The 15,060-nt window shown below is 49.8% G+C and overlaps 1 protein-coding gene across 1 annotated transcript in view; it reads left to right on the top strand.

Moving 5' to 3' along the window:
* The first annotated feature begins 9,529 nt into the window (after positions 1-9,529).
* The window catches only part of Fhad1 (forkhead associated phosphopeptide binding domain 1), a 121,328-nt gene continuing 115,797 nt past the window's right edge, over positions 9,530-15,060 (top strand). Inside the window, exon 1 of the mRNA XM_028753974.1 lies at positions 9,530-9,630. Within this exon, the coding sequence (XP_028609807.1) occupies positions 9,538-9,630 (93 nt within the window). The 5' untranslated portion in view covers positions 9,530-9,537. The remainder of the gene's footprint in view (positions 9,631-15,060) is intronic.

The following is a 15,060-nucleotide window of genomic DNA, read 5'->3' as shown; positions in this document are numbered from 1 at the left end:
CTGAGTTCAATCTCCGGAACATATGTAACAGCAGGGAAGAAGTAACACCTACAAGTTGACCTCTGACCTCTACACACACCTCTGCCTATCCTACCCCATCACACAATAAACAAACGTGAAAAAGAAATTGTTAAGTATATTCACTAGGATCAAGGGCTACTTCAGTGCATACGGTGTTCATCGGGCACACGTGACGCATCTCATAAACTAGACAAGATAGTGGATGTCTGTAATTCTCCACACTCAGGAGGCAGACACAGGGAGAACCGGAAATTCAAGGTTATCCTCGGCTACCTGGTGAGTTTGAAGCTAGCCTGGGCTACTCGAGACTATAGCAAGTGGAGGAAGCCCTGAGAAAATGTGTAAGGAGCAGATGAAAGGCTGAGTGGATGATGTGTGTCGTTGACATAACCATGACAAGTTAAGGACTCCAGGCCTCAGATCCGTTTCCCCAGGTGAGGTCCAGGGCATGGCAAAACCTTCCTCGAATGGATGTTACAAATAATTGACCTTTAGCTGAAACTATCAACCAGAGCTTCCTCCTCTGGGAAGTTTACAGCTCGAGTTAGTTCCTTACAGAGTCCTCCTACTGAGTCAGCCCCTCATTCAGCTGCATCCAGTAAGCCCTCTGAGTTTCTGCCGCTGTTGATGGTTCACCTCCATCGGCGGGCATGGCTGGCCCACTAGATCCCAGCTTTTCTGTACGTGTGTCTGTGTGTCCCTTGTTTCTTTATGCCCTTGTCACCCTAGCTAAAGCTGTGCAGAACATACAGGGAGACCTTGTCTCAAGTGATGATGATGGTGATGATGATGATGGTGGTGATGGTGGTGGTGGTGGTGATGGTGGTGGAGGAGGAGGAAATTTCAGCATGGAAGTCGACATAATCCAGCTCCTTCGTATACCAACAACAAAATACTGACAGAGAAGTCAAGAAAAGAATTCCATTCAAAAGAGTAAGATAAAACACCTCGAAGGCAATGCCACCCAGGAAGTGAACAACTCCCATGGTAAATATTGCAAGGTAATTGAGAGGTAAAAAACGCAAGAGCCTGCAGAACCCAAAGAAACACCAGTACACGGAAGAAAGTCCAATAGATGATCTGGTTCTCCAAGGGAGGGGGAATCTATGCACCAGGACAGGGGAGACGCTCAGTGGGTCACAGCACTTGCTGTCCGGGCATGAGGACCTGAGTTTCAGTCCCCAGTGCCCATGTTAAAATAAAAAAATAGTCCAGTGTGTCTGAGCGCACCTATAATTACAGTGCTTGGGAGTGAGGTGGAGGCAGGGGGATAGCTGGAACTCACTGGCCTCCAGTCTAGCCTTCAGGGAACTCCAGAAAGAGAGACCAACCTCCATCTTAAAAAAAAAAATTAGGCAGAAAGAGATGGAAGAGGACACCCGAATATTCTCTGGCCAGTGACCCCCACACACACATACACACAAATACAAATTTAAAAATCTACAAATCCAGATTCTCAAAGTAAATGAAAACAGTTTGCCAGCACTGGCTTTTGTGTAAATGCCACAAGGTTACAATTCTTCCTTAGAGGCTACCTCTTCCACTACACTCAGTTTTTTTTTTTACACAGGTGTGGGGGATTTGAACTCGGATCTTCATGCTCTTGCCAGTCTCAGGCCAGTCTCTCAGTCTCTTTGTGGCAGATGAGACTCCATCTCTAGCTGTAAGGATGGTGTGAGCCAATCAGAGACACTGAGAAGCAGCGAGATCTTCAGATGAATCCTCTCTGTAGGGCAGGGTGGCAGGGGAAGCTCAGGGTTCCCTCTGGGATTCAAAACTGAGATGATGCAAGGGCTGGAGCTATGGGTGCCCCATTGTGACTACTCTCCAGAGATTCCATCTGGGGTCGGGACAATTGCTGAGACCCAAAGAGCAGCAAGACCTCATGACATCTGCTTATGGTGACCAGCGAGTCTGTTCTCATGCTGGCCCCAGTCATGCTGGTGTTGAGTTTGTCATGCTGCAACAAGTTTTTGATACAATAGGAAGACCAGCACACTTGAGAGCTGACCGGAGCCATCTTTGAGTCTCAGTGTCTGCCTTTCTGCCCCTGCCACACCCAGCCTGTCTCCCACCCTTTGCCTCCTCAGCTTCTTTCCCCACCTTCCCATTCTCTCTCTTTCTGCATCCTGAAATCTGGAAAGTTCTTCAAGACTCGGGTGGAATTCTCCTCTTCTGACCCATTAGACCCTAGAGACAGAAGGCTGTCTCTCCTGTGTGCCTCATCTTTTCCTCACTGTTAGAAATCAACTGAAATCATCAACTTACAAAACCGGAAAGGTTTGTTTGGGGTTGCAGTTTTACTGGTTTCAGCCGACATGTTTCGGGCCCCAAATTTTGGACTTGTTAAGCGGCAGAGCGGCAGGTGTGAAATATGTGTCAAAGTCAGTTTGCACAGCTTATGGTGGCTGGGAGGGAGAGGAAGGAAGGGGGTGTGGAGAAGGAAAAAGAGAGGGAGGAAAAGAGAGAGGGAGAGATGGAGGAAGAGAGATTCTCTTTTAGAGCATGCTCTCAGTGGTCCACCTCCCCCTGAAGTTCCCACCTCGTCTCAATAGCGCTGTGAACTGGAGATGACACCTTCGACATGAGTGTTGGGAGTCATTTAAGAACAAGGCCACAGCCCCCTTCTCTACTTCAGTTCCAAGTCCCACAGGGCAACCATACTTCTGGATCCCAGTGACGGGGGATCATTCCTGTCTCTCAGCTCTAGACTGGTCCACATTCAGACCTGGGTTAGAACGGTCTATCTCTGAGGCTTAAGTTTCTGAACAACACTTGGTTCCCAGGAGAGATGAGAAGACAGGGCAAAAAATGAGGGTGGACCAGGGCTCGGAAAGAAAAGAGCGATTGTTCTCAGAGAGAAAGAGAGTCTATGTTGAGTGTGGGGAGGACTCCGGATGCCATCGGTCCAAATGGAATGATTCAGAGGAAACCTGAGGAGAAAAAAATGACCAGAGAGGCCCCAGCCAACCTGTCCGGGAAGGAAGGGATAAGTTAGAGCCAGGAATGGCACAAAACAGCCACCTCATGCCCCACATATGCACTGAGATGAAGAAGCATCCTGTGAAATGCTATAAATCCTCCAGGAGGTGAGGGGTGACAAAGGGTGAGGTCACCTCAAGCTGCTGCCCAGAACGAGGTTTCTCACATGATGCGGCTCTACCACAGACACACACCCACCCACCAACCAAGGCCTTCTAGAATTTACTGTATGGAGACAAGAGCACCTTCATGACACGTTCCTCAGTCAAAAAGCTCTGGGCTCTCCAGTATTGTACACCCCTGCTTGGGGTGTCACTCTCCTCCCCATCCCAGTGGCTCCCACCTTCTCCAGGGTGTACCTCTCAGTCCCCTCAAATCTAATTCACTTTTTAAAAAAAAAAAAAGGATAGTGAATGCAGCCCGAGTACCTGTGACACTGGGTGAACAGAAAGATCTTTGCATGGTTTATCATCTGGTTCCACACAATCTGTGTGTCAGCATGTGTGGGGAAAATTTAAGAAGGCTGCCACAGCAGTGCAAGTCCTCGAGGGGCTTCCGCCGCCGTGGCGGGTCCCACATTAGGGAAGAGGTCCTATGGTTCCAGTGGCCTGAGGGCCTTGGCCACGACAGGCCCCAGTAACACGAGGAAGTCCTTGGTTCCAAAAAGGTTTATTGTCATGGCGGATAATAGATGGATCTAGGCATACCCCCCAAAAACTCAGGGCAGTCCCGAGTTATATAGGGAGGGAGAAAGGGGGAAGATTGGGGGAGGATCTGGGGGAGGAATGTTTAATTTGCTCTGCCCTCTGGTCTTCATTAGTATGTAAATCCCTAGGGCCTGAGGCCTATAGCCTGGCCTATGTGACTCTATGGAGATCTATGTGACTGCTTTTCAGGATCCTGGATGATGGGAGGGACCGAACTCCTGCCGGTTCTCACGCAGAATTCCACAGAGAATCTCGGGGTTCTAGGTACCTGCTCAACCATGACCCAGGATACCCTTATGCAGTCCCACAAGCATGGTGAGCCCGATCTGGGGTCACGTTTAGAATCTGCTGCCTACAGAAGCTGAAATGTGATAGTTAATATTAATTGTTGACTTGACAGGCTCTGGGAGCATCACGGGAACCATCTTCATTGCAGGCCTGTGAGGGAGGTTCTAGACTAGTTTACACATCCTGTAACTTCCTTTGAGCCAGCCACAGAGCCTTGAAACTCTCCTCACTGGAGCTGAAGCCAGGATTCACCTCACGCTGGAAAGCAAGGACCGAAGGAGGAGCATCCAAGGGTGTCCAGGGAGGGGGACAAGGGCAGCCAGGAGAGGTGGCAGGGAGCAATGATATTTTGTGGGGGCTGAAGTTGCAGGAGAGAAGTCAGACCCTCAGAATACAGTGGGAAGAACAGGGCGGGGGGTAGACCTGAGATAGCCCTTCTACTTAGACTTTGTCTCTGCCCAGAAGATCGGGAGGCAGGTAGCAAGCAGATGTCATTCTTTTGACAGCTGTCAGTTATGGGGCCTAAGAATTGTGACTTTCCCTGTCACACTCATCTGCAGATGTTCCCTGCTTTACAAACAGGTAATGACTCAATCTGCTGGTCATAAATTGAAATTTTCCAACTCAGGTCAGCAAAGTGCTAATCGAGCAAAGGACCAGGAGCTTGTAAGTCCAGCTTGTAAACTCAGGGACATGCTTGTAATCCCATTTCTGGGGGGGGAGGGTGTAGACATATAGGGCCCCCGGCCTGACTGCTGGGGGGCATGTAGACAGATAGGGCCTTCAGCCTGACTGCTGGGAGGGGGTGTAGACAGATAGGGCCCCCAGCCTGACTGGCCAGTTGGCTTAGTGTTACAGCAAACTCCAGGACATGAGAGACCCTGTCTCAAAAAAAAAAAAAAAAAAGAAGAAGAAGAACAGATCCTGAAGAAGGATAGTCACGTTGTCCTCTGGCTTTCAGATGCACACAGACATACATGCTTGCCTGCACAGACACCCACAGGAACACCTGCACACCAATGAACATATGCAGAGAGAGAGAGAGAGAGAGAGAGAGAGAGAGAGAGAGAGAGAGAGAGAGAGGAGAGAGAGAGAGAGAATGCCTTGGATACACTTAACCTGTGGTAGTATAGCCCGTTGCAAGGAACAGGCTACTTTCCTCAGTGAAGGCGTGGCAGACAGCTGTAGCCCATGGCTGCTGCCAAGCATTGAGAAGTCCAGGAAAGATCAAAATGTGAAATGCAAATTTTAACTCCTACTAAGCGCACAATAACCCTGTCGCATCATCATAAACCGTAAGTTAGACATCACAGATCCTGCTTGACTGTCGAGTGGGTGTGGCCCTGGGCCCCGCTCTGTGGCTCCAAGCTTCATTTCTCTGTCAAAAGGACAGTGGTTTCACAGGAAGTATGAGTGTCACTGACATTTCCAGTACCTCGCTGCTGCAGTCACTCCCTTAAGTGTGTCTGTGGGTCCCCACCCCACCCCACCTCCTGTCTCCAAGTCACTCAGAACTCAATCAAACAGGTTGGTTTTAGACACTGAAGGCTTGGATATTTTTTTTCAAGGGCAGTATTTTTAATACCCTGCCACTGTTTAAGGGGACTCACCTCTCCACCTCCAGCCCCCAGAAGGGTTGTTATAAAGCCCCATACAATCTGAAAGTCAGTTCGCTGACAGCTTAGCATTCCTTCAGTGGGGATGGGCTGGCAGCCACATAGGATGCAGAAAGTCGACCCTGGGCAGTTGCCCCTCACAGTGTTCCCAGGCTTCACTGAGTCCAGTAGTATGAACAGGTCTTTACTGGTGATGTTTGCATGCAGGTGTGAGTAGAGGCACGTCTTCTCAGGACATCCCTGTCCTGTGCCCACTGGGCAGGCAAGTCAGGTTTGGAGTCACAGTCTGATGTGTACAGGGCTCTTGGCAATGCATGGAGAGACAGTGACGGGAGGAAGGGGCTATGAGGCTGGAAACAGCTGGTCCCTAGCACAGAGAAAGAATTCCGGTCCTGTCTGGCTAGCTCACTTCACACCCAACACCATAGAGGGAGTGGATCTTGGTAAGACTGGGTGCTGACCTCCAAGATTCTCCAACCTCCCAACCGACCTGTCACCACACCCTCTCCACAGCGTCTTGATTACTCTGTTATAAAAGTTTTTGAGCCTCTGAGCCTCAGTTTCTTCCTCTGTGAAATGAGGCGTTCTCGAGCTGCCTGGAATACATAATCAAACCCAACTCCTACCCTGCACACATATGCACATTCGTGAACACACACACACACACTTAGTGTGTACGAAGAGAGAGAACTCTGCACGCAGCCAGGCCTCCGCACAAGCCACGCCCCTCACCTGCTGACCTCGCCTGCCGCGTTGTCATGGCGACGCGCGTACACAGGCCGGGCAGGCGCGCGGGGCGCGGGCCAAGCTGGAGACTCGGCAGAGAGCGGCGGGCCGCTTCTCCCTGGGTCTGGCAAGAAGCTCCCATTCCGCGAAGCTCTCAGAAGAGAACAGAGCCCCAGCTTCCTCCTCCTGCCAGGTGAGTGTGGTTCCAGGGATGACTGGCAGAAAGCGGTGGGGAGGAGAGGAGGCGTGTCCCCGCCCGGAGTTCTCCAATACGGGCTCCTGTTCCAGGGGAGCTGTTCAGACACCAACCCTTCCTCCTTACGTGCAGTCACACCCTGTCCCCAGAGGCATCCCAATGGAGACTGTAGGCCCCAGGATGTCCACCTGATGCAGCTGGGATTAGGAGGGGACTCTGTCCCTTAGGAGGTCATCTGCCAGCGGGCAGAGAGATCCTCTTGCCTGACTTCATATGCCCAGATATAACTCGAAGGAAAAGGTATAGCTGTTGAATAGCCCTCAACAGAATCTATCTTCCAAAGCCTGCCTCTAACCCATCTCTAACCCATGAATGATGGAAGCTGTTTGGCTCGTAGCATGGTACCAAGACACAACCAACCCACAGTTTAACACCCTCAAACGACTACAGTATTTTCAGGCAGATGGGAGATTGTACAGGGCTAGACTAAGGTGGAGAAACACCGCCTAACCAAGGCAGTGAGAGAAATAGGCTGCGCTTCCAAAATTCCGTCTAGGATTGATCCCGGAGCGGGAGGGGATGAAAGGTAACATCGTCCCTGGCCAGAGCTGAGCTGCCTTTTAGGGGTCATCTTGGCCTTTCAGTATTTACAGAGCACTTCTGTCTGCCTGGCACAGCAGTCCTGGGCACGGGAGATGAAGTAGTGGCCACAGCTGTCCGGATGGCAGAAGGCCCCCAGATTTCACTCTAAAGCAAGAAGCTAAGCTAAGAAGGGAGGGAATGCAGGCAGAAGATTCCTAGACCAGAGACATCCCCCACCCCCACCTTGGCAGTCCTGCATCCACTCTGGGTTCCGTCATGCAGGTGGGTGTGCTAGTTCATGCCTGTGAACTCAGTTCCCAGAAGATGAAGGCAGAAGAGTCAGGCGTTCAAGGTAGTCCCTGAACGCCTCTCCCTGATTAGCTCAGTACAGGGTGATGATGGAAGGCAGAGTTTCCTCACATCACAGCTTGGGGGGGGGGTAGGTTCTATCCCCAGCCTCTGTAACTCTACTTTCCAGAAGTTTCTCAGGAGAAATGAAAATGGGGACTGTTGTTCTTAGACCTGGTATTGAGATGTCTCCTGGCACCTGGATGTAGGTCCGTTGGGATTCAAACAGAAAGACACATCATCCATGTTTAACAATGTCCGACGTCACTGAAGTGCTTGCTGTTTTTTTTTTTTAACTGTGCAGAACTTATTTTGGAGTGTGATGTAAGACAGAAGTACGAATGGATGGGTGGGGGACGGAAAACAGGCAATTCTGGGCACAGTGGTACACACCTGTAATCCTAGCACCTAAGAGGAGACGAGAAAATGAGTTCACTCACTCTCAGCCATACAGTGAGTTTGAGGCCAGCCTGGGCTGCCTTGAGAACGTGTCTCAAAACCCCAAACCCAAGAATGATAATAAAAATAGTAGCAAACTATCGATTATACAATCCAGGTGGTGAGCGTAAGGAATTCAATTTCTATCTCTCCTTTTTTTTTCTTTTAGTGTGTCTGGGGAGGTGCCTGCATGTATGTCTGTGCACTGTTCACACTCAGTACCCACAAAGGTCAGAAGAGGGGATCAGATCCCTGGGAACCTGGGTGATGGGTAACCGTGAGCCACCATGTGGGTGCTGGGAATCAAACCTGAGTCCTTTACAAACCTGAGAAGCCAGTGCTTTTAGGCTCTGAGCCATCTTTCTGGCTCCCTTCGCTTTCCTTTCTTTCTGTGTACCCTCGTCTACCCTCAAACTCACAATCCTCCTGTCTCAGCTTCCCCAGTGCTGGGTTACTGACTGGCTCACTGTCCACTTTAAAGACCTCCATACACTGGACATTTCCATCCTGAGATGATGGAGGGAGTCCGGGCAGAGTCCTGATCACATAGAACCCTGCAACTTCCTACTTGGCCTTTAGAAGTTGGTCCCTGGGCCAGTGAGATGGCTCAGCAGGTAAACATACTTGACAGACAAGCCTGAGGAGCTGTGTTTGATCCCTATCACCACCCACAGCGGAAGGAGGAAACAGATGCCTGCAAGTTGTCCTATGGTCTCCATATGCTTACTGATGTACAAATATCTCAGTAAAACACACACACACACATATACACACATCCACACACAGAGAGTGGGGGTGGGGGGGAGAGAGAAGAGAGAGTTTTGAAATAAAAATTGAAATCACTCCCTTTGTGGAAATTGATCCACAAAGAAAGGATCAGTTGAAGCCTGCTTTTTCGGTGGCTGACTTGTGGTGTTTTGAACTCACTGGGAGCTCGTGGGTCTCTGAACTGGATTTTGAGAGGCCCAACTTAGCATCAGTAATAGCAGAGTTTGCTGTTGCCAGGCAACCTGGGAGAGAGTAACTCACCCACAGTGTCTGAGCTACTAAGCACTGGGTCATAACCAAGCGAAATGAGCAGTGGCCGAGAGAGGGGACAGCTGTCATCTGTGACATTCAGGTTGTGGCTGGGATATTTAGAGCTCTTGTTTTGGTTTCTCTGGTTAAGAAATCCCCCATCAGGGATCTGGAGAGATGACCCAGGAGGTTACAGGTTCTTACTGCTCTTGTAGAGGGCCCAGGTTCAGATCCCAGCACCCACATGACAGGTCACGACCACTTGTAACTCCAGTCCCAGAGGGTCTGGTGCCCTCTTCTGATCTCTGCATTTTCCTGCAAACACCTGGTGCACGTACATACCCTCAAGCACACACATGTTCACATAAGATAAATAAATACATTTAAAAAAAAAGAAATACCTTGGGTTTGATTATCACATTTCAATAGTTCTCTGTTAGTGATCACTGTTAGGAGAAATGACCTTCAAAAGATGGAGCTGGGTCACCACCTGGCCACTCCCTGTCTCCCTCTCCCTTGGGACTCTATGATGCTAGGAATATTCATTCACTCAGACTTAGAATGTGTTCGTCTAACCAAACCCTTTCTGGACCCTCCAGTAGGGAAATCGGAAAGAATGAAAGCGTATTTGAAGAGCGCCGATGGCTTTTTTATGCTGAATAAAAGCACCACGATCGGAAAGCATGCAGATTCAGACCTCATCTTACAGGTAAGATACACCTCGAATGCCTGTCCCATGTGCCCCGGCTCCCCTCTGTGTGGGGAGGACTCAAGGCTCCCTAAGCCCAAATGCCACATGTGACAAGCACCCACCTCCATCCTTGTATGGTCAAGATCCATGCAGGAGTCTTCCTGATGGCAGAGAGGAACTGGCGTTTGTTATCGGAAGGTGATGGCTTTCTGTCAGATACTCAACCCACATCCTCACACGTCCCAAGTTGTCCCCTGTCCAGAAGCAGATTTCTGGGGAAGCTTGGAAGGTGTGCACAGGGCAAGAACATTGAAATGCCCTTCCCCAACCTGTGTCCAGGGAGATGTCTCTTTTTCCAATGCCCCTCCAAGGCTTTTCCTTTCCGTAGCTTGGCTCTGAAGGGGCCCCCGGAGCCCAGGAAGCTCCGAGGTAAAGCTTCGGGCTTAGCCATAGTCTCCTTTAATTGAGTTTCATTTTCTGAGGAGCTGTGGTCTGGTCCAAAGCCTCAATTCACTGACAGCAGAGGAAGTGGAAAAAAGAGATGAATAATGGAAACAGAGACTCAGAGGCTCTTTAAATATTCAAGCGGGCTAAAATATTTTAGAGAGTTATGGGATGGAGCCTCCCAGAGCAGAGGAGCAGGCATCCCCGCGGCGTTCACCACAGGCCCTTAATAAGTTTTATTTTGAAACAGGTGAAGATTCGCAGAAGGTTCCAAAGACAGTAGAGGGAGACAGAGTGTGCCCCTCACACATGATGCTAGTGTGACTTATAACAGTGTCAAAACGGTCCAGAGCTCGGGCCACAGTGCTGTACATATGTGTGTAGGCAGGGGTTGTCTGTGGAGGGTAGGTGCCTGTGATTTTATTATGAGTGCAGACTCATGTGCAGAAGCCAAGATCCAAAGCACCTCACCACTAGAGATATAGATACCACTTCCTAGTTACAATGGCCCCTCCCACCACCACCCCTAAGCCCCGAAACCAGTACTGTCTTCTCCATGTCGATAATTCTGTTGTTTGAGGAAAGTTACATCAATAAAATCATAAGAGTGTGTGATTCAGGGTTTGATTTGAGTTGGTTTCCCTTTCCCTCAGGCCTAGAGATGTACTTAGGTTGCTAGCTTGTTTTCTTTTTTATTGCTGAGTAGTATTCCATGGTACAGACATACTGCTGTTTGCTTAGCCGTTCATATACTGGACATGGTGATTATCTCTAGTTTGGGGGTCATCCTAAATAGCTGCTCATTTTAGTTTTCTGTCTGTTGCTCTGATAAACACTATGACCAAAAGCACCTCGAGGAGGAAAGGGTTAATCTGGTTTACACTTCCCACAGCCCAGTCCATCCCTGAAGGAAGTCAGGGCAGGAACTCAAGCAGGGCAGGAATCTGAGGGCAGAACCTGAAGCGGAGGCCATAGAGGACACTTATGTACTGCTTACTGCTCACTGGCTTGCTCAGTTTGCTTTCTTAAACACTTCCAGGACCTCCTTGCCCAGGGTCAGCATCATCCACAGTGGCCCGGGCCCTCCAGGTCAATCACTAATCAAGAGAATGGCCCCCCCAGGCTTGGGCAAAGGCCAAGCTGATGCCAAGGCATTTTCTTAATTGAGGTCCCTTTTCCGAGCTGATTCTAGACTGTGCTGAGTTTACAAAGCATCCACCCAGCACAGTGCTGTGCGCTGTACACAGTTTTTGAGTAGCCTGGGAATGTGACAGTAGTGTCACATGGAATGTCTGTTTGGTACCTAGAGAAACCACCAAACTTGTCCAACACAGCTGTGTGGCTTTCATCTCTATTGGCAGTGTAGAGATGGTCTCACAGGCCTGACCATCGGCGAAAGTCGTCAGCAGCTGTTTCGTTTTAGGTACTGAGAGTGACAAAGGCCTCATAAACCTATAAATCTCCGTATTTGCCTCATTTCTGATTCTAGAGAGAGGGCGTTCAGCATCCTGCCATTATATAACAGGTTAGTTAGCATTTCTGGAAAGTTTGCCTAATCTTAGAACAAATTCATCCAATTTGACAACAGCTCGCTGTATCTCCCGTGTTACTTTTCTCACAGCTGAGACCAAACAGCCAACAGAAACAACAGAGAACTTTGTCTGAGCGCACGGTATCCAGGAGGGTTCACTCCATGGGAACTTGGCCCCTGTGTTTGGTCAAAGCATCATGGTGGCAGGGATGTGTGGCAGAGGACCTGTGGACCTCATGACAGACAGGGAACAGCAGGAATGTATAAGATACCAGGGCAGACACAACTCAAGGACACGACCCAGTGACCAACTTCCTCCTTTTAGGTCTCACCCCACACACACTTCCCGCCACCACCCCAATCATTCCATCTTACTACAAAGCAGGTCATTGATTGGAGTCCTCAGCATCTCCATGGAAACCACCATCCCAGACACTCCAGAGGTGTGCTTCACTAAGCCCTGGGCTAGCTCTCTCAATGTAGTCAGGTGGACCATCAAAGTCAGCTGTCACATCCCACTTTCGAATGGTCTCCTACACGACAGTCTCCGTGCAAGAGCACAGAAAACCTGTTCAGTGCCCACAGTGGGGAAACCAAGAGAAAGAACCAGTATTTCCTCTTAGCATATTGAGAGACGTTAAGCCAGGCTTGGTGGCGCGGGCCTTTAATCCTAGCACTTGCAAGGCAGAGACAGGTGGATCTCTGAGTTGAAGGAGGCTAGCACGGTCTACAGAGGAAATTTCAGGACAGCCAGGGCTACACAGAGAAACCCTGTCTCAAAAAAACAAGAGGGGGGGCGGGAGGGGAAAGAGGGAAGAGGGGGGAGAGGGGGAGGGGGAGGGGAGAGAAGGAGGGAGGAGAGGAAGAGGGAGAGGAAGAGAGAGAGAGAGAGAGAGACAGAGACAGAGACAGAGACAGAGACAGAGACAGAGGAGGTAGCATGTGGAAATCAGAGGACAGCTTTGTGGAGTTGGTGGGATGGGGTCCCTCCTTGCACTTTTACACAGGTGGCAGAAATTGGACTCATTTGTGTAGTCTGGCATCACAAGTGCTTTCACCTGCTGGGCCCTAGTGATCTTTCTTTTTGAACCAATTCTAAGACTAGAGAATCATAAAGGTTTGAAAAGGCACAGGCTTTGAGAACAGAGATCTGGGCCTGAACCTTTTTGGGCCATTTCCTGACTGTGTGACTGTAAGTGTGTGTTACGATCTGTAAACTGTGTACCTTTCTGGGTTCGTGTGTTGACTGAATGAGAAAAGGCAACCAGGCGCCTGACCCACAATGCTAAGTAAATAACGCCATGATCATGATGATGATCTCGTAAAATGAGGCCGAGAGAAAGTCTCAGGGGTAGGAGGGGGCACCTATGGAGCCCAGAAGCTGCTCGGAAAAGTCGGCTAATGAGAAGAGTTACTACACAGGCAGAAACTGAGCGGTGTTTGATATAAAAATAACTGGCCAGTGTGTCCTTGGTCTCACTCAAGTGGAAGTCACCAGGGTGGAGAGACTGCGCAGCAGTTAAGAAAGCAGGTTGCTAATAGAGAACCCAACACCCACAGGAGGCTCACAAGCCCTGTAACTCCAGGTCCAGGGGGTCCAACACCTAGCAAGCACAATGGGTAATGTACGAACGTGCACAGACCCACATACACAAAGGAGGAGGAGGAAGAGAAGGAGGAGGAAGAGGAGGAAGAGGAGGAGGAGGAGAAAGAGGAGGAAGAGGAGGAGAAGGAAGAAGAGGAGGAGGAGGAGGAGGAGGAGGAGGATAAGGAGGAGGAAGAGTACAAGAACAAGAAGCAACAGAAGCCAGAGAGACAGCTTAGAGTTTAAGGCCACTGACTGATTTCTCAAAGGACCCAGGTTCAGTTCCCAGCATCCACATGAGACTCACAAACACCTGTAGCTCCAGTTCCAGAGGGATCTGACAACTTTTTCTGGCCTCCAAGGGTACTTCCTTAACCCCCATACACACACACACACACACACACACACACACAGGCACATAAAAATAAAAATTTTAAGTCATGCCACTGAATAAAGTTCAGAAACTTAAGGAAAGAGAGGGAGGGGGGAAAGAAAACACAAACAAACAAAACAAAAACAAAAAACAGCTTTGAAATCACACAGCGGCTACACTTAGCAAACACACAAGATGTGCACAGGCCAGAGCAGCTGGTGAGGCTCAGTGATAAAGCCTTATCATCACAGATCCACTTCACAGATAGTTACCTGGCATGGTCACGTGACAGGCACTAGTGGTCACGTGACAGGCGCTAGTGGTCACGTGACCGGTGCTAATGGTCGCGTGGCGGCACTACCCACAGGAGCGAGGGGATTCCGCGTGCAAAGGCTCTAGGGTGCTTGGACCCGTGGCGAGCCTGAAGTACCGGAAGAAGAGCAGTGAGCTCATAACAAAACTGGGAAGGTGGTTGAGAGGCAGGTGGGACTTCTCATGTGGCCATTAGGGTTCTGGTCTAGCCTGGGAGAGCAAGGGGAGAAAGAAACGGAAGGACTCTCAGCAAGGGAAGGGACCGAATTGCAAAAGGGCCTCTCTGCCTGCGGTGCTGACTCAGCACCCCCTCTCCCGACTTAACCTAGCTCAGCTCAGTGCTAGACCCTCCTGAAGCGTATTGTACAATTTCATATTGGAGGTGGCTACTGACTGACACACTTTCTCTGTCTCTATTTCTCTCTGTGTGTCTTTCTCTCTGTCTCTCTGTGTCTGTCTCTCTGTTTATCTATCTCTCTGTCTCTCTTTCTGTCTCTCTGTCTCTCTCTGTGTGTGCACGCATGTGTGTGTGTGTGTGTGTGTGTGTGTCTGCCTGCAGAGGCCAGGTAAGGGCTCTGGATCCCTCGGAGCTCAGCTAATGAATTTCAGAGCTCTTCAAAAGAGCTGCAAAACCCTAACCACTGAGCCATCTCTACAGTCCCAACTTTAATTTTAGAGACAGCTTCTCACCGAACCTGGAGCTCAAAGACTGAGTTCCTCAGATCCACCTGTCTTCAACCCCCCCACACACACAACCCCCCACGGCTAAGGTTACACACGCCCCTGCCACGCCTGGCATTTATGGTGGGGATCAGATGTCAGGTCTTCCTGCTTGCTTGTGAGCACAGTACAAACCAGGCCATCTCCCCCAACCCCTCTTTCTTTGTTTATCAGATAAACTCGCTCACTCAAACAATCCCCCTGCCTCTGTCACACACACACATACACACACACACACACAGTAGTTTCCATGGCAGGTGTATATCACTGTGCCTGGTGACTATCACTTAAGCTTTGCTGAGAAAGGACTTCACTTTTTCTTGAGTGAAGAAATGTCCCCATCCAGTGGCCGATGGGCTTTTCACAGGCTTACGATGATGCTGGTTAAAAGCAGGCTCCTGCCTTTCAGATTCTTCCTCTTGCCACATCCCAGCTAGCCTCTTCTGTCCTGGGGAGCATCCTCTCTTCCTCCTCCCTTATTTC

Source organism: Grammomys surdaster, unplaced genomic scaffold, assembly GCF_004785775.1.
Source record: "Grammomys surdaster isolate TR1022 unplaced genomic scaffold, NIH_TR_1.0 125977, whole genome shotgun sequence".
Taxonomy (NCBI): domain Eukaryota; kingdom Metazoa; phylum Chordata; class Mammalia; order Rodentia; family Muridae; genus Grammomys; species Grammomys surdaster.
Note: the sequence above shows the minus strand (reverse complement) of the source record. Positions and strands in the feature narration are given on the sequence as shown.